Here is a 19,400-nt window from a genome sequence, read left to right as displayed (position 1 = left end):
CCTGGTCTAGTGGGAGGTGTCCTGTCGATGGCATGGGGGATGGAACTAGATGATCTTAAAGGTCCCTTCCAACCCAAACCATTCTATGATGGTAAAACATATGATGGTACCTTGGAGACATAAAAGCAACCTAAACTGCAAAATCTGGTGAATGGCTAACACATCCTTTGGGGAGCAGGAGACCCAAGCTGAACAAGGCTCCCAATCTTCAATTAAAGAACATTTACCCAATCCAAATTTCATAAAAAGCTATGACAGAAAAACCAGCAGTTTATGAGAATCAGTATTTTTTCATTCACAACGCCATCATTAGAAAGTTCTCCCCAATACTAATATATAGCCACTGGGATAATAAATCACAGCTGCTCAAAGAAACATGATACTTGTCACCATTGCAAAGCACATGCCTCTACGTTCTCCAGGTTTCACTGTCTCAAACTGTAGGCTGTTTCCGTGACTTTGATCACACCCATACAGATCCAACTTAAGTTGATTTATCAGTCAGCACACCAATGGCCTGCAAAGGCCATTATCTTACACATACACTGCTAGAAAAACAAATGCATTTTGATTAATTGGTCTACTGCATTCTTCAGTTCTTCCAAACACTTTTTTTAATTAACTATCATTTTAGCTTTTTCAAATATCACTCAGATAAAAGTGACTCATATCAAATGCTAGCTTGCTCTGTTGTAAAGCTAAAATAATTGTCTTTAACACAGAGCTACTTTGTTCTGAGCATGATTGGGCAAAAACCTCACAACACAAACTTTTCCAGTGGCATCAACACTGAAGACTAGATCAGCAACCCTGAGTACAAAGCCATCCGCCCAACCAAGGACAAGCATGCAGTATTACTCGCTTTTACACAGAGATCGGTCCCCAGCATCGATGAAACTAGATTGAGGGCAGCTAAAGGATTCAGTCTGGAGACTCTGGAGTAGCTGATGTCTCTGCATGAAGTATCCAAGAGGAAGAATGGGGCAGAAGACACTGCATGTAAAATATTAATAAAATACCTATATATACCTTTATACAGCTGTCCAGTATCTTCTACACTCTATGGCTTCAACACTATGCTACCAGAGAAAAGGTAAAAATCCAGCCATATTCATGCCGCTATTCATACATACAAATGAATAGTACTTGCAAACTCATTACTTAGGGACATACACACGGACAGCAAAAATGAAATCTTTCAGTGGGAACGTCCTCTCTTTATTCCAAGCACCCTCAATTTATTTGGGCCTATACATGCTGACTCAGCTTTAACATTTAAGTCAAAAGTATGTTTAAAAAAATGCTCTGAATAGTTGCCCATCAGAGTCACTTATAAGGGAGAAATAATCCCTAGTGGCCTCCAGTTTGACGCATGTGGTAGATTTTTATCTCAAGCAGTTTATAAGCAGTTATTATGAATCCTAACAATGCTTCTTCCCCTTTTCAGGTTCCTAGTAGCAGAACAGGTGACCTGAAGGATACCATTTTGTTGCATTTCTACAGCACCATTTTTAAACACTGTGTTGGAGGGCAGTTTTCAGTGTTACGAAACTCTCCGTAACACACTCAGCAGTGACAATGACATCACACTTGAATCATTTTTAGGGAGCCTTAAAAGGCATCCACTTTGCAACAGTTTCATTTTTAGAAAGTACTTTTCAGTTTCAGAAAGGCCCAGGGAAATCTCTCAAGAAGTTTGCCACACGTAACAGCACGCTCCCAGCTACTGAACGCTGGCACGTTACCATAGTTTTAAACAGCTTCTGTGGAGAATGCTCTCTACTGTAAGTTGAGAGCAATTATATGGAAGTCAGAAGTTGCACTGCTATAAATCAGTACTGAAACTGCAGTCATAGCTCTTTAAAAACAAATATATAAGCAGACTGATAATATCAAGAAAACTACACATGCTCTTACAATCCACTGTTGACAGGTAGAGATTCAACCGACCTCCTACTAACAAAGGAGAATTGGATGGATACAGGTCTCATTCATTCCACTGGAATTACCTGTTTAGTCCAGTGTCAGTGAACTGCCAAGTCTCCCAGCTGTTACACAATTCTGGTCTTTCTACAAGTAATATCCTGAGCTTATGTTCCCATCCCACCCAGAAAATAAAAAAAAAAATGCAACTGCTGCTTCTTTCAATGCTTACAGCCTACCTGCTATATTCTACATTGTAACTACACGCATATACTGAATACATACAGATGCAGCTTAAGGTCTGAAATGCCTGTTCAAAGAAACAGGAGTTTACAACTGGCTTAAGAAAGACACAAATGGAATCAAAGATTTTTCCTTTTTTTACTGTTACTTCCCAGTCCTGAACAATATTCACACATGAAACAGTTGAACCAAGATCATAAGCAAAATCACGCATGACAAGAAGACTGAAAGCATTATTGGAAGTGACTTTTTAACACTGTTAAGCTTACAGATAACACATCTCAGCAAGTGCAGTTATTATTTGGTCAATATTTCTCATTTGGCTTAATAGAACATGATGGCTAGCCAAACAACAGAGGCAGTCTTTCTTTGAAATCCTGAGTCACGCAAGCATCCCGATATAAGAGCAACACATTTCAGCAGAACAGGACATTTCAACAAAGCATACACCTCTTCACACAAAGGCAAGTGCTGTAGGAAGCAGTAATGACCTTTATATAGGTTACTTTGAAATCTGTTTCAGAACTTTCCTACCAATTCCTTCAAGACAAAATATGAAAATACTTTTAAAAACAAAATGAAATCTTACGGCTTGATATGCAGTAAGCCAGCCTGCAGTTGATCCTCCTGAACAGTTGCTTGTTGATTGGCCAAAGTATAAGTGTAAAGAGTTGAATGAAGTTAATGATCAGTCCTGACACTATAAATATGTAGCAGATCAGAAGATGGCAAATGAATTGAGACTTCAGAAAGCCAACGATGTCCATGATTTGCTGACAAAGCAAGAGGGTACCTTCAGACCCAATATTCAGAAGACAACCTGCAAAACCAAATAGTATCAGTGGTTACAGAGTGCATTTATGTCTATAAACAAACTGTTAATATACACTTCCCATTTTATACTTGAATACACTAAAATGAAAGTTAATTCTATTGTATAAAAAGGCCTGATGGCAATAGTTGCAAAAGTAAGTACGGAAAGAGAATACTACATCTCTGAATTAATTTACATTTGGCTTTGGAGACTTTTACTTTTCAGTCGTAATTCTGCAAAACCGAAGAGCATATGACTCCATCCCATAGACTGCAGTACTCCTCTTTCAGGTCTTTCTTGATAAAATATGAGAAAATAATGCACTTATATTTTGATTTGAATTCTCTGTACTTCATAAGACATATACTGTGGCTTCTGATATCTTCAAGAGCTGCTCCAAAGTAAACACGAGCTTTGTTAGAAGTTGTGTCCTCTTCTACAGGTTATGCCACATGCTCCCCAACCAAGAAAAAGCAGCAGCCCCTAATTTTAGCATTATTGTCTTGCTCCCTTGAAACAGTCAAATACCGGTTGATTTTGACAAGAGAATAAAAGCTTGGCTATGCACAATACATACAGTTTGTTCAACTATTCCTTGACACCGTAATTCTGTCAGTTATACTCCATAAACCCAGAAAGGAAACATCAATAACAGTACTAACTCATGACCCAGCAGTGTTTCCAGAAGAAAAAAAAAATATTAAAAAAATCAACTCTTAGGTTATTTAAGAAACGTTTGTATAATTTTGGAAAGGACCAGTCCAACCCTAGGAGCTGAGCATTCAGAGGAAGTGTACTCTGTCAAGTATTCTGGCCTACAAATACCATACTGACGTCCCCTCAACATCACTACCACCAACACTAGTCTCGTGCAGGTGGTCTCATACAAAGATGTGACCTCTCAGTAAACAACAGCCCAGTTTTCTCAATACAGTCAAGCAGGAGATGCTGCCATCCTGTTCCATTCCTCCACTGTTTCTCTCTCTGAGGAAGACCTGAGACAGTACTTCTGAATGTGCCAGTCACAGGCAGTAACAAAACAGCAGCTCTCACCATCCCAGTGAATTAACTGATGAAAAAAATCTTTATGCCCATCTTTTGAGTTTATATGAGACCCTATTATGTGACACAATGAGTCTAGATCAGCGTCCTGAAACATTTGTTTTACTGCCCTTGCTGACTCTGCTTACCGTAACAAAGCACACAAACAAGAACTGCTGCAAAGCCATAGGAAATTATTTTAGCCAGGTATTCAACTGCAAGGAAGATGAAGAAAAACTTAAGAACAAGAAACTGTGTTGTTGTATAATTTATATAAAGAGTTGATGGCAGTCCCAAGCCTATTATTAGCAGGCAAAATGTGCCCTTTGTGTATCACAGACTGTTCTCTTTATCTTGCTGTACTATTCAGTACCAAAGCAGACACCATCTGTATGTAGCCCAGAACGGCAGCACAGGCCTCTGTTCATTGTAGTAACTACTGTCATGATGCTTGCAAAAAGCTTTTCCAGTTTTAACCAACCATTCTGTTAAAGACATGTTTCTGAGGGTGGCAGATAATTTATTAGCATGGGCTTTGACCAAATGCTTTGGTTTTGTTGGCCAAGTAGAATGAGAAATGTTGTCTAGTAGGAACCATTGCAGTGGTTCATGTCCCAGGCCCTCCATTGCACACTCTGAAGACAGAGCCAAACACTTAAAAAAAGTTTTAAAAAAGCAAACCCAGGTTTTGAGTAAGTTTACAGTGAAAGATACAAGATGTCACTTCCCTAAGTCAGACTTCACCAAGTAGCAGGATTAGATCACTTCTTTAAAACAACTGGAATGGAAGCAACCAGTTAGTTCAAAGTGGATGGTTTAAAAGACTGCGCAGTGCCCAAAACCCTGATGTCTGGGTTTATCTTAGGGTCCTTGGCTAAAACTGATCAAAAGTTTTTTTGTGCTAGCTGGCCTGTTTAATTCCATCCCACAGGATCACTCTAATCTAATACAATTCCCAGAGATCAGTAAGGGACAGGATAAAAAAATAATAATGCATAAAATAAGATTAAAGCATAGTCTACTTGCAATGGAGATCTGAAAATTCAGTATTTGATATAATAAACAGAAATCTACAATAGTAAGCCGATGATCAACAGGCTCTCTGACAAGGAAGAATTACCAGAAGTTTAGCCCACCCATTCCTTGGGGTTTTTTTTCATTGTAATAGTAGTCAAACTGTGTTAAAAATGTTATGTTAATGTGAATCATTTACTTCATACCAGGTCTTTAAAACAAAACTTCACAGTTTTAAAATAAACAAAAATGAGATGACTCTGATAAAGTATAATTACTATCTTACAATTTTACAAAGCTGCAATGCAATGTTTGAAAGTAATTTATTCCTCACTTTCATACCTCAGTCATCAAATTTCAATTCTGTAAAACTTCTAAGATATGTTTTAAAGGCAGAGTAAAATCTACTTAAGCAATACCACTGAAATGCACCTAACCTAACTTGCTTGTAAAGAGGAACAAGAAATTAAGAGTCACTGCTTAAAAATTGCTTTTCAGAAAAGTAGGGAGACGAGATTAATTTTCTCTTCTGATTAAATGCAAGCTGTTTTCCCTAAAAAATCTGCAACCCAAGCACTGTATGCAGAATGCTAGCTAAGTGTTCTGTTTCTCAGGCATAAGCTCATTCTTAGAACATTTTTTTTAATATGACACTTTTCAGACTCTTTTCATTACCCAAACTCCAAGAAATGTCGTTTATTATTGGTACAAGCAACAAAAATGTGAAAATTTATTTTCAAGACTCAATTCTGAGCTTATGAAAGAGGTCTAGAAATTTGCTTTTTAAGAGTTCATAGGAACTTCTTCCACTTGCTCGCTCTCTTATTAAAGTTCCTCAAGGGTAACATCAACATAACACCAGTTTAAGTGATAAAAGAAGCAGGTCTTTAATTCTTAATCCATGATGCTGGTTTAATAAATTACACTGATTTCCTTATAGATAATGTCTGAAAATTACAGCAATCTTTTGAAAACAAAAGGGCCAATCAATGCATTTTCTCAGAAGCTATTAAGATCGGAGAGCTGCCAAGAAGCTCTCTTCTATCGAACACCCCTTAAAACAAATCAGGAAAAATCAGCCAGCCAGAGCATCGAGAACAGATAAGGACGTTCTCCTTTGGATATAAAACAAAAGATTCAAACCTCAAATGTCTGTCTTGGGAAAAAGTCAACAAGCATCTATTCATGTGACTAAGAGATCACAGGATCAGGTTTAAAAGCAAACTCCACCACTATTCATTCTACCTCTTTTCCTTCCAAGTTTCATTCTTCAGCAAGATCCACTATGTTTTCTACTACAACTAATCTCAGCATCTCCTTCTGCTTAGAACAGCTGACCAGGAGGGCACAGAAGTGATACAGCAAGGTGAACACCTCCCTTCCAACAGAGGATGCTGCCAATTAACAATCCTATTTTGTACTTCAAAGTCTGTAAGAGTTTTGAGACTACAACTAGTGATCTTGTAAAGAACACTACTGTTTGCACTTTTACAGAAAGCACAAGAATGAAGCAAAAACTGTCGCCCACCTTGTCCAAAGTTTAGATAGTAAGCAGAGTCCCTGGCATGTGGAAAGCAACACAGTACCTACCTGACAGCACCTAGACTAAGCTAATATCTTTCATACTTACAAATAGAGACAAGACAACACTATACCTGTTGGTTTGGCTTTTTTTTTTTTCAGAATAGCATGTTTCAAGCCTACGCCAAAGTTTTCACTTATGTCTGCTCTTTGATAAAGTCCTTAAATACTTTGCTGCAAGTTAAGAACAACCAAGTATATAATGACGATGCCCATTCTTGCATTTTCTCATCTAAACCAGATTCTTGGATGGACACGTTAGAGAGTAAGACTATGAAAATATGCTCAGGTCAGCTTACAGTACTTTCAGTAATGCCCCTAAGTGAATTTCAGTTGGTATGAGAACAGCACAGATAGCAGCACTGTATTTCATATCAGAGTCCATTTTAATAGTGCTTCTGTACACAAAATACATATGCAAGGCAAGTCACGGGAAACTCTTCTCTTTGCCAGTGAGCGTCAAAAGTTAGCAAAAATGAGGTTGTGTCCATGTATGTATTCACCTTCAAGGAAAACATATCTGTAGATGCCAAACAAAAAAAACCCCAACAAACCAACCCAAACAAACAAACAAACAAACCCAGCACAAACCCAAGTCTGGAGGAAGAATTACCCATCTATTTGCTTCATGCTTAACTACGGTTTGAATCACTTCCCACCTTCCCCAAAGGCAACTACTAGAGTTACCTCCAGCATTGGGTTTACATGGCAAGGTTTTGATGGGGGGGGATGTGCTGCAGGGATGACTTCTGTGAGAAGGCACCAGGAGCTGTCCCCCCACGTCAGAGAAAGCCAGTTCCAGCCAGCTCCAGAAGGGACCTCACTGCTGGCCAAAGCTGAACCCATCAGCGACACTGGTGGCACCTCTATGATAACATTCTTAAGAAAGGGTAAAAAATGCTGCACAGCAGCTGGGAGTGAAAAGTGAGAAAAACATGAGAAAAATGTGAGAGAAACAGCCAAGGTCAGTGAAGGAGGGGGAGGATGTGCTCCAGGTGCCAGAGCAAATATTCTCCTGCAGCTTGTGGCGAAGACCCTGGTGAAGCAGATTTTCCCACTGCAGCTCACTGAGGACCATGGTGGAGCACATATCCACCCTGCAGCCCGTGGAGGACCCCACGATGCAGCAGGTGTCCTGAAGGAAGCTGCAGCCCATACAGGGGAGCCCACTCAGGAGCAGGAACTGCAGCCTGTAGGGAACCCCGGCCAGAGCAGCCTGCTCCTGAAGGACCCTACCCTGTGGGAGAGGCCCCAGCAGGAGGAGCAGGGGAACAGGGCAAGGAAGGAGCAGCAGAGAACGGCCATAGACTTACTGCAAGCCCTATTCCCCATACCCCAGCGCTGCTCAGGGTCCAAAGAGGTGGGGAGGCAGAAGAGTCAGGAGTCAAGCTGAGCCTGGAAAGGCAGGGCTTGTGGGGAAGGTAGTTTTAGTTTTGTCTCTGTTTTGCATTGCCCTACTCTTTTATCAATTGGCAATAAATTAATCTTCCCTAAGTGGAGTCTGTTTTGTCCATGATAGTAACCGGTGAGTGATCTCCTGTCCTTATGTCAAGCCATGGGTTTTTTCATCTTATTTTCTTCCTCCGTCCAGCTGAGGAAGGAGGGGGAGCAAGGGAGAGGTTTGATGTGCACCTGGCAGCCAGTCAAGGTCAAGCCACCACACCTCCCCAGAAAAAACACAAATCAGGGAAGAATTTGAGATTATCTTCAGTCCTTCCCACAAAGTTAAGGGAATTTAAGAATGTTTACAGGTTTTCCTGAGGAGTCATGCATTCCTGAACTGCATATTTTGTAACAGACACCACTACAAAGGAAGGATCAGTCAGTCTGGCTGTTTCAAAGGCTGAAGAATGAATGGCCTCTACCAGCACATTTTATGATTTCTACTTTATAGACTTGCTATAAAACTGAATTTTTATTTACTTTCTATTTAGCAGAGAGATAATTAGCATAACAGAGTATAAACAGAGGAAATGAAAGTAATCCAGGGTTTTTTTTAAAATGGCTACCATATCATAATGCTTTCCTCTTCCCCTTCTGTATTTTCTTCTGGCTGTGATCTAATATAGAGCAAAACAGCTATGTGAACTCTGCACGCCTACCAGGACACAAGTTCTCGGTGTGTGCAAACTCTCGGCTGGTAAAATGTACAGCACAACTGCTGTTAGCCCTGACAGCCTCAGTGCTTGTCCCCTTACCACATAGAAAGAAAAGTGTTTATACGGTGAGGCAGGGCGTATGACTCCAGCCTGGGACATGGGAAGGAGTGGGAAAGATGAAGAGTCAGTGCCCAAGTTCTGGTGAGAAGTTCAGTCTTGCTTCTTCTTCCAGAAGCATGAAATACTCAGGAAGGAGGGAGCTGAACAAGGAGCCATATGGAATTGGTATTAAATATAAGGCAATACAGAACTCCTTGGAGGCACCGTGTTTAGGGACTGCAGGGCTTGATGATGAGGGAGGCATTTATTGGAAGAGAGTAAACCCCTTAGAGTTAAGCGCTTCTGTTCCAAGCTCCTTGACAGATCCTCAAAAAATACGTCAGGGTGAAGTACAGCAGTTTTCTCAGGTGCAGAACATTAAGTTCACAAAAACAGCAGTCAAAGGCAAGTTGCTTCTTTCCAGCATGCCAAGCATTGTTCTTCAACCATATCCCACACAAGTTTCTGTATTTTAACACATTTTTAGATATATATATGTGTGTGTGTGTATTTCTCCAAAGCACAATTATCTGCAAATTGCTTGGGAAAAATAAGAGAGCTGCACTAAGATATTTAAGGCCTGGAGGAGTCTTATCAGAGTTCAGCCCTGGAGTTCAGGTCTGCAGACTACAGAGTCCCTTGTTTCCTCTTTTACTTTACCTGGGGCAATTAACCTAACAAGTTACTTGTGATGCCAAGGGCAATGTCATACACAAGTCAAATTTAGGGACTGAGCAAGGGAGCATGACTGCACAGCAAACAAAAATTTACAAGGAAGTATACTGAGAATCTAAGCAGGATGTGGGCTACGCTGTCACACAAATATAAGCAACCTGAATAGTTCCTCAAAAATAACCAGGGTAAACAACAGCAAAGAGTCTAGGACAAGCAACTATATCATGTGCTTAGAGCCAATTTAGTATTTGCTCTTATAGGCAACATTAAGTGCTTAGTCAAAGGTAACCTGGCCCACACATTACTGTCACCTGGCACCATCCTCTGTAAAAAACACACACCCCCAAAAAATGTGTTTCTACAAGTCACTTCAGTGAATGACCTGACTTGCTGCAAAAGTACAGGTGGCTTACCAGATAACAGAATCTGAAAGACTGCAACAAACTAAACCTTCTCAAATATAAATAATGTAGGTTCGTACATAGGTAGGGATGCTTTTGTGTTTATGATATATGAAGCCGTGTACAGAACAGTCATGGACCATTTGAGGCAACTGCACACTTGAGGTACAGAGAGCAGAGTCTGTCTAGTTAAGCTATTGGTCCTCAGTGCATGGCCTGTGTGAAATCTCTCAGTGGTGAGATCCCCACCACCACTCCTGCACGGGAAATTAACACATTAAAAATGAGACAGCAGGGACAGTACAGCAGGATGTTGCCATCGGCATTGTGGTATTTATCCAGCATCAAGGGTGCACAGCACCATGGTTGACCACCTCTGCACTGGGCATTTCAGACACAGATCCAACACAAGAGTAGCTACTAACTTCTCCAGTAGTTATTACAAAAACATTTATTTCAGACAAGCCCAAAGAAATGGAGGGGAGGGAGGAAGGCAGAAACCAGATTCTTCAGGAGCAGGTATAAACCCAGGGTTGCTGGGAGTCTTGGGTTTGTTTGGCGTTTTTTTTCTTTTCCTTTCTTCTAAATTGTGCTGGGAGTCCAAACATGCTCTTGGTAAGAGAAGCTTTGGAAAGGAGGTCTCTCCTATGAAGACTCATGGTTTGTGCTTGCCAAACACTGATCGCTCATCTTGCTTTAAAGAACTGTAAATTACATTCACGGCAACACAAAGGGTCAGTAAAAGGTACAGGAACTGGCCTATACTCTCAAAGAAAATACTTCTCCCACATCTAAACCAGCTTTACATGTGAGGCAACAAGGAAACACGGATCACATGTTCAGTTCAAAGCTTTAAATATTTAATCTCCTATTCTTACCCACAATGAGTTAGTTACAAAGTTAGACTACAAAAGTATCGCCTCCTAACAACTCTGGTTTTGCAACAGACAGCTTTCCACACCACTGATACAGGTAAGCGGTTGTATCTAGGCAGATATTTCACATCCACACAGGAGGCTTAGAAGCATAAGTTAGTCCATCTCTGTATGCAAAATCAAGTCCTTTAAGGATAGGATTATGGATTTTTTTCCATTTTCCTGAATTTATCTATCCTCTCTCACGTGGAAATATACAACCATTTAGAAGATGCTAGTGAAGTAAGCTTGGCAAGATCTGTCTTGCTGCCATCTTACACATGGGGAACTTGGAACAACATTCTTTGAGAGCTTGTGACAGTCACATGACAAATCCATCTCCAGAACCTGCATTTCCCAGGCTCCAGCTTTCAACAAACAAAATGGTACTTTTAATCCTCCTTGATTTGCCTTCTTGCCCATGCTCAAGTTTCCCTTGCAACAGCTTCTAACAGGCCACATGTAGAGAGCAGAGAGGGAACAGACTTCCGCCAGGGACCTTCAGTGGCAGCAGTTGAGACAACAGGTATAAATGCAGGTGGTTCAAACCAGACGTGTGCTGATGAACTCTACTTTGCCTTACTTTCTCCATTCCTCAAGAAATGAAAACCAAGTATTCAGCAACTTGGATGACTTTATACTACAAACTAGAAGCTACAGCTTCAGCACCGAACCAACAGTATTGCGTGCACATGCACACAAACATACAACTCTCATTATTCCTGCCCATGAAGGAATTAAAGGTATTGCTAGATGCTTCAAGGACAACAGTCAAAAGACAAAAATCATCAGCACTGGGAAAAGGATAATATCCTTTCCTCAGTATGCTTCCATAAAATGACCTCTTATATTTTCTGGAATTGTGACTTACATTTTTTTAATTCTGGGAAGTCTCTTTAAGCCTTTTCCTAGAAGTCTGATTCCTAACTTGTGCGGCTTTTTTGTTTTGTTTATTTAAGCAAGCCAGAAAAATGCAATTAATGAATAATAAAGCATTTGTGGCAGCAAAAAATCTTATAAAACCAAAAGACCTGGAAAGTGGCAGAAATAGGGCATAAATCACTGAGCTGAGAAAAACACCACGGTGGCAGTATCACTGATTTACAAGTGGCACTTCCATCACCAGACTGTGGGCTAGTAAGTTTTCTACTGCCCCCCCCCCCCCCGCCCCCAAGCCAGTATAAATACTTGTGCCATAGTCTCTCTCTCCAAGAGCAGCATGGCCTCCTGGAGACAGCCATATTCTCCCACTTGGCAGATCTGAGCCCTGCTGACAATGCTGCCACAGATGCAACAGGCACATGGGACAGACCACATCCTCCATGCTTCAGAATCAGAGGGATATGAGGGAACAGTGCTGTCCTCATCTGAGAGGGGATCCAAAAGTCGCCAGTACAAATCACAAGATGCTGTTAACAGTGCTGGAAATGAAAAGTGCTATACACCTGACTACAGCTCCAAGTGAGCTGCTAGGGTTTTCTCCATCTTCCACAACAGTAGACTGCCTCCTTCAGCTAAGTCATTTGCATATTTTTAATTAATATGAAAAAAATCATTAGTATGCTTTCTGAATACTACCAAAGTGTTAAAAAGATTCATAAGGGGTTTTTTTAACCTCTAAGCATTAATGTAATTTGGATGTATTCTATCATACGACACTGAAAAGTATGAAGCAGCTGAATTTCTCCTTTATGAAAATCACATCCCAAAATTGGAAATGACAATGTACACAAAAGATGTAGCCACACCAAGACAGGGATACACAGGACATTAATATTTATTCGTTAAAGTATTTTCCAATGCTTCTTTCTGAAGAATGGATGTGGCAGAGAAGCTTCCAGATTTATTAGTCAAAGAAAACCACCTCCTGCCTTAAAGAGGTAACACCCAATACTTAGAAAAACATGTGTCTTACAGCTGAGATGTGGTTGGCATGGTTCCAAAAAATAAGATGCCCAGCTTCAGTGAAAGGCTCAGTTGCACCCACACAAAAACACAGACATCCAGGTGCCAGGTAAAAATCCAAACAAACATGGTGCCTGCTTTACCCACATTTCAGCAGTCTCATTCCACACCAGTTTTCACTCATCTCTACCTCCAAGACACCAGTGTTCAGAATCTTTTGCTACACCATGAACTCAAAATACTTCCTGCTTCCTCCTTCTCCCTGATCATCAATCCCCTAACAGCCTGATTTAATCTGAGAACTTCACAGAATAAATGCCTTTATCACCGGCACTGGATTTATCAAGGGAGGTTTCATTCTGGACCAGATTCAAGTACTGTCGAAGCCAAAAGAAATCTCTCAACAAGTTTCAGTAGTCCTTGTTTGGAAAACATTATCCCTCAAAAACAGCCAACCAAATGTGATATAACTAATCAGTGAACTGTATTTTCAGCACTTAATACCAGAGCTAGTCAAAACCACCTTAAACTTCTAACAAAAACATTCACAAACAGTGCCTGATCCAACAGCATTTACCTTACTGGATGGCAAATGTGCAGACATTACGATTCCTAAACATGCTGGTAAGAATCCAGTAACATTTTTATAAATTTTCACTAAATTAAGCATCAGGTACATCAACACCTACCTAGATTTTCTGTAACTCAGCATAACTTCAGGTGCCTAAAGCCTTTTAAAAGCCTGGGTCTGAGCATTTGTCCTGCTAACTTCAAATTTGAGACAGTTTTACAAGGCTTAAATTCAGAACGAAGCTTTTCTCTGTCTTCATCTTGGGTGAAATGCAGTATTTATGCATAGTCTCAGAGGCACAGGCATGTAAAAACTAAACATGACACGCTGAAGGCTCAACGAACTTGGGAACAGCACTTTCCTAGTTATCTTTCTGCTTAATTATAACCCTATTGTGCCTCTACCACTATTGGGCAACAGGAACGGACAGTTTCTTTCAGTTACTTTGTTCCTCCAGATGCTTGTTTTACATTTGTTGGTTGTGGGAAGACAGTGGTATCGCTCCAGCCTACCATCTGCACATTTGGCAACACTGATGCTACTGCATTGTTTTATGGTAATTTTCACTAATACCAGATTGGGGGCGGAGTGGGGTGGGAAAGGGATATGTAAATATCTGTGCAAGTTTTGGTACTGTCTAAACATATCCTTAGAACCATAAAATCATCTAAAGTCTTGTTAAGCCCTGACAAACCACCTGTAACTTGAATCATTTATGAGGTTTTCCCCCTTCAAGTGCAGATGTAGGCTGCTGCAGACAGAATGCTTCCAGACCTTCCTAAAGTGCAAAGCAGCACCTGTACTAATGGTGTTCTCCAAAGTGCTGCAAAACATGGTAAGAGGCAAACTATGATGTGTGAGGACAGGGATAACATGGAGATGCGGGAGAAATAGGACACAGTTTAACTTTCATATAGTTGTTACCGCTTGAAACAGATCAAATAGTGTGCCATTCCTACACATAGACTTCCCCCAAATATGTTCTTTCCCTGCCTTTAACAGCAGGTTTTAAGTGAGATCTTCACTTTTTCCTGATAGGTGAAAAAACACGCATAATCTAAAAACTGAATCTGCACAGAGAAACCTTTTCATTCACCTGGATCCTGCTGGAAAAATGTGATTGAAATTTCCTTTTAATCTAACCAACAAAGTTAAATCTGGTGCATGTCAGAATTTTTTCTGATGTTAATAAACAGTCACACATGCAAGTGAAATCAGCGTGCTTGTCTGCCTGCAGCTCCTAACCTTCGGGCAAGTAAACCCTCTCACAGTGACCTCTACCTCAGACTTCTTTCCAGCCTAGACCTGGTTAATTGTCTTTCCCTGTTCCATTTATTTATGCTACAGCAGAAACCTCCAGCGAGGCCAGCCCTTCTGCAAGCAGCAGAAAATTACTTCAGTGTTAAGCTCTTCGTGGCAAAACACAGCAAGACAGACAGAAGGGCTGAAGGTGAAAACAGAGGCATAGAAGTAAAAAGGCTTTAAGTTCACAATGAAGAGCAGACCTCTAGCAGGACCTTAATCCAGCATCTCCTATCTCTGGGCTCACTACAGTTAGACCGCTCTGCCCAGTTCCAAACACATGGTTTATATACCTTTTCAGGAAAACCATTACAGCCAACGTATTTTTCTCACATTACCAAAGAGGGGTCTTTACAGCATCTTCATCCTTACCACAACACACAGTTACTCTCATTCACTTCCATTTCCTCTTTCCCTGACCTTACCTTGAACCTGCCACATCTCCAGTCTGAGGCATTGGAGGAGGACAGGGGAACAGCAGAAAAACGAAGTGAGTCAGCAGTTTCCGAGCAGCACATAAGCATTAGTCAGAGGTGATCAGGGTACTCATGACACAATCAGATGTGAATGAGCTTAAGACCACCAAACAACAGATTGGAAGGCAAACCTTCCAAATGCCTTAAACCAAATCGGGTTGGCAAAACCATCCTACAGACAAAAGCACTTGGGGAAGAAACACATACTCAGCTGCTGCGTACCAGTGCTGAAACACAAAGCATACAGGGTACTGCTCTCAGTCACATTTCTAGTTTCCTTGCAAAAAAGCCCACTGCACTCAGTACAGCTAAATCAAACACCTGAGGAGACAGTTGCCTTGACTCACACGGTGTTTTCCCTAATGAGGGAGGCCCACATCTGCAAAAGCTTTCGCTAACTAAAGCACATGCACAGTGCACTACAGTGTGTTGCTGCCCTCTTGTTCATCTGCTCCCTTATCAGGACATACCAACAGCAGTAGTAGCGATGCAATTAGTTAGGAAAGGGTTCTTCTACATCATGCAGTGCATATTCGACTTTAGACTTAGAACTTGTATTAGTAATTTGGTCTTAAGGGCCAAAAGTGCACATTTGCGACACAAGAATATCTTGCTGACCTCAGCACAGCTGTGACAGTGTCTTCCTACATCGAAGAGATTTCAAAGGGCATTATTCCATCTTCACCTTCCAGCAATAACATCAGGTTACACAACAGAAAGCAATAAACCACCCCTTTTCAGTAGGGCAGAGCACAGTCATAGGGTTCTCATCCGTCACCTGCTAAAGAATCCTTTTCCTACAGAGCTCTTTTCTGTTATGGTACAGTGAGTACAATAAACTGTAAGTGAAGTACAACCATTACTCCAGGAAAGCATGCCTCACTCCAGAGAGAAGATGAACACTGTTCAATGACTCTGGATTTTGGCTGGACGCAAGACTTACTGAAGGAACAATCTCCCCACCAAACTGATATATACTGGGTTTCAGGAAACACAATTAATTACCTTACTCTGGGCAAGTGCTAACATCTCTGTGCAGTTTTCCCCCTCCTAAAATACAATACTTACAGCTTCTTGTGAAGCACTTACTAAAAATCTGCTACAAGTGCTTGCCAACAACACAACCAAACTTTGCTTAAGAGCAACCTTTACCTATCAGCAGCTTCCAATACTTTCTCTGTTCAGACTTTCAGATGTATCCTTCCACATGAATCCTGGCTCTCCGTCTTTCATAAAACACAGATTCATTTTTAAATACAACTTATTCAGGCATTATTATGCAAAACACTAATAGGAAAGAGCAAAGCTATGCATAATACTTACACAAATTCCTAAAATGAACCAAGACACTTTAATCCATAGTATTTGGAAAAACACAGCATTAGATCAGATACAAACAGCTCAAGAAAGGTGCCGGTCAGGAAATGACAGCAAACACGCAGTCAGTCTTTAAACAGAGGTAGCCATGGCACACAGTAAACAGACCTCTGTATGCCTACAGTAATCTTATCATTCACATGAGAACTTAGAGAAAAAAGACTGCAAATTTCAGCTTAAGTTGTTCCACGTCAGTTTCTCCACTCCACCAGCTTTTAATTCTTTCACAACACACTCTTAGTGTGACTTGATTATCAGTACAAGCTGAGGCTACAATTGCCTGGTACAACTTCCTGAGCTGGACGCATCACTGTTTTTAAAGAAAAGCCTGGGAGATTATTATTATTATTGGTTTTAGTTTCTTGCATACTTCCACCTCTTGTTAAGTATTTCAGTTTTCATTTAGCAGCAAGGTTGGTCTTTCCCACACAAGCACCTGTGTAAGGTACATCATTCTTAGATGTTTATACATGGTCTCGAAACACTTGCAACTCTGAGAAGCACATAACAAAGAACAAGAGCAGAAGCCTCCGTGTGACGTTGTTCAGACTCCTTCCTTGGTTGTCTTTGCAGCCATACGAGTGAGTGCTCACTTGTTGAAATAAAAGCTACAAAAGACTACTTCGGGTTTAAACAATAGCTCCCTTGGAGTTTTCCCTGCACCACGGTACCAGCCGACAGACCTGGTCAGTTCGTGGCCATTATTTTATTCGGCTGAAAAGTCTTTTATGAAGAGCCACAGCCAGATGGGAGGCAGAGCTCCTACAGCACGTGAACACAGCAGCAGGGCGGCGGACGGCCCCTCTCCCCGCCTAACCACCGCTCCCGCTGCCTCGGCTCACCCACTTCCAGGTACCACGGGGAAAACAGCGCCAGGACCGCTGACTGTGCACTCGCACTCCCCCCCCGCCCCCCGCCATCGCGGCTCGCCGCGCTCCCGCCAAGAACGGCCTTCGGGGAGCAGGCAGCGAACGGGCGAGCGCACCCGCCCGTTTCCACGGCAACCGCCCTACCCCCCCCCCCCCCCCCCCACGCCGGCCCCGCCGCCGCCTGAGGGGAAGCCCGAAAGGAAAGTGAAGGGGCTGCCGCGCCCGGCCGGCAGCGCCCCGCGCCCGCCGGCGGAGGGGGCCCGGCGGGGCAAGGCCGCCGCAGCTCGGCTGTTTCCACGGAAACCCCGGCGAGGGCAGCGCTCGCCCCGTAAAGGGGCCCACGGGCGGCAGGAAAATTCTCGGCGGCCGCGGGAGAAACGGCGCGGCGGGGCCGGGCGGCGGCGCCGGGTGGGGGGGAGGAGAAAGACCCGGCCCGGTGGCGAATATATCGGGGAACTTGTGCCCGCAGCCCGCCTCCCGCCGCGCCGCCCCCCGCCTCGCTCGCACACGCCGCCGGCCCCTCGCCTTGCAGCCACGGCACACCGGCAGGCGGCTGCTTCGGGGAGGGTCTGGTGTGGGGCTGCTTTTTCCCGAATGGGCACCAAGCCAGCTGGAGGAGGACAGCCCCACACCTGAGGAGCTCGCTGGCCGCCAGGGGAAGAGCACGTACCTGGCGCCGCCGGGCCTTGGCATGCGTGCCGCGCTGAGGCGCCGGGAGCGGGCGGGCGGCGGGGCGGCAGCCGAGCCGCACCAACTGCCACTAGTTTGCACGCGCCGGGAGGCGGCCGGCTCGGGCGGGGCCGCCAGGCTCCACCCGCCGGGCGGCTCCAGGAAGAAAAGGGCGCCCCTCGCCTTCCCTCCGCGCCATGTCACTTCCTCCGGGGGCGGTGGGATGGGGCGACACCTCCCCGCACCGGCTTCGCTTGCCCTTCGGGGCGTCTGCCCGGCGGAGGCCGGAGGGGAGCGGGGGGGCTCTGCCGCCGAGGAGCGCGGGGGGGCGGCGGCGGCCCGGGGGAAGGGGCGCAGGGCAGCCCCCGTCCCCTGAGGGCCGCCGGTGACCGGGCTGACCCCTCGTCGTCCCTTACGGGGGCAAACGCGGGGTAACGCTGGAGGGAGCAGACTGGGCTGTGCCCGCGCGGAAGCCCTCCCGGCGGGCAGGCTGCAAGCTGTCGCAGGCTGAAGGGCACCTGTGAGTATCTGCCACTTCGAGTAGAAACTGGGGAACAGAACACCAGCTCCGTGGCCTGAGTACCGTGGAGAAAAAAATACATGCAGGTGGCAGTCATCCAAGCACCGACTACACCAACACACCACATTCACTCTGTGAAAATGCAAACATTTGCTGTCAGGCTTTGAATGGAATGAAAAAGCAGCTTTCCCAAATAGAAAACAGCAAGAACAGAGTCTATTCAACACCCAAAGCGCTGGGAGGGGATAATGCCTGGGGTGAGGCGCCACTGGGTCTGCAGAGTGTGGGGCTGCACCAGGGCTGGGCTGAGCTGGCTGGAGCAGAGCCCCTGATCCAGAACAGCTAGCATTACTGTTTACCCTCAATTTAAATTATTTTTTATAATTAGTTGAAGGAAACACTGAACTATGGAAGTGGTAATATGCATTACACAGGTGCAGAAGGTGGATATAAGCACCTAGTCTATATAGGTGGATATAGGACTAGTCACTGGAGGACATTCTTTAGGGAGCAATAGGGAATTGTTCTCACAGAGATACCACATTTAGGAAGGACAAAAAACAACAGCTCCCTCAGAGAGCAGCAAGAGCAAGGCTGCTGCTGAAGCCTAGAGCAGAGGGTGACCACAGTGCAGGTAGTATCCTTACCAGCCAGAGCACTGCCCCACAATATCTGAACAGAGCATCCACAGCACAGTGCAGCACCCGTTGACAGCCCTAGACAAGATGAAGCAGTGAATCAGGTGTAGAGTTTGTACAGGGAATCTAGTCAGGAGCAGCAGGAGATAGGGCTACAACATGGAGCCATCCAGGAAACAAGGCAGGAGACCAAACTGAAAACACATCTATCTGCTAGATAGCTTAGGCAGGTACTAAAGGCTCAGACCTGAGCTTAAATGGAGCCCTTG

General features: G+C 43.5%; 1 protein-coding gene across 4 annotated transcripts in view; it reads right to left on the bottom strand.

Annotated features, from left to right (window-relative positions):
* AGPAT4 (1-acylglycerol-3-phosphate O-acyltransferase 4) overlaps positions 1–18,113 on the bottom strand; it is a 79,953-nt gene extending 61,840 nt beyond the window's left edge. For 2 of the 4 annotated variants that reach the window (XM_056343664.1, XM_056343667.1), the window contains exons 1-2: positions 17,975–18,113; positions 2,756–2,986 (exon numbers count right to left, since the gene is read on the bottom strand). In XM_056343664.1, coding sequence (XP_056199639.1) covers positions 2,756–2,933 — 178 coding nt within the window. In that variant the 5' untranslated portion in view covers positions 2,934–2,986; positions 17,975–18,113. Of the gene's footprint in view, positions 1–2,755; positions 2,987–17,974 lie in introns of those variants that run through there. The other 2 variants (XM_056343666.1, XM_056343665.1) reach the window with 2 other exon arrangements.
* Between the last annotated feature and the right edge of the window lie 1,287 nt (positions 18,114–19,400).

This window comes from Falco biarmicus, chromosome 6 (genome assembly GCF_023638135.1).
Source record: "Falco biarmicus isolate bFalBia1 chromosome 6, bFalBia1.pri, whole genome shotgun sequence".
NCBI lineage: Eukaryota > Metazoa > Chordata > Aves > Falconiformes > Falconidae > Falco > Falco biarmicus.
The sequence above is the reverse complement of the archived record's forward strand: the minus strand, read 5'-3'. Positions and strand labels throughout refer to the sequence as shown.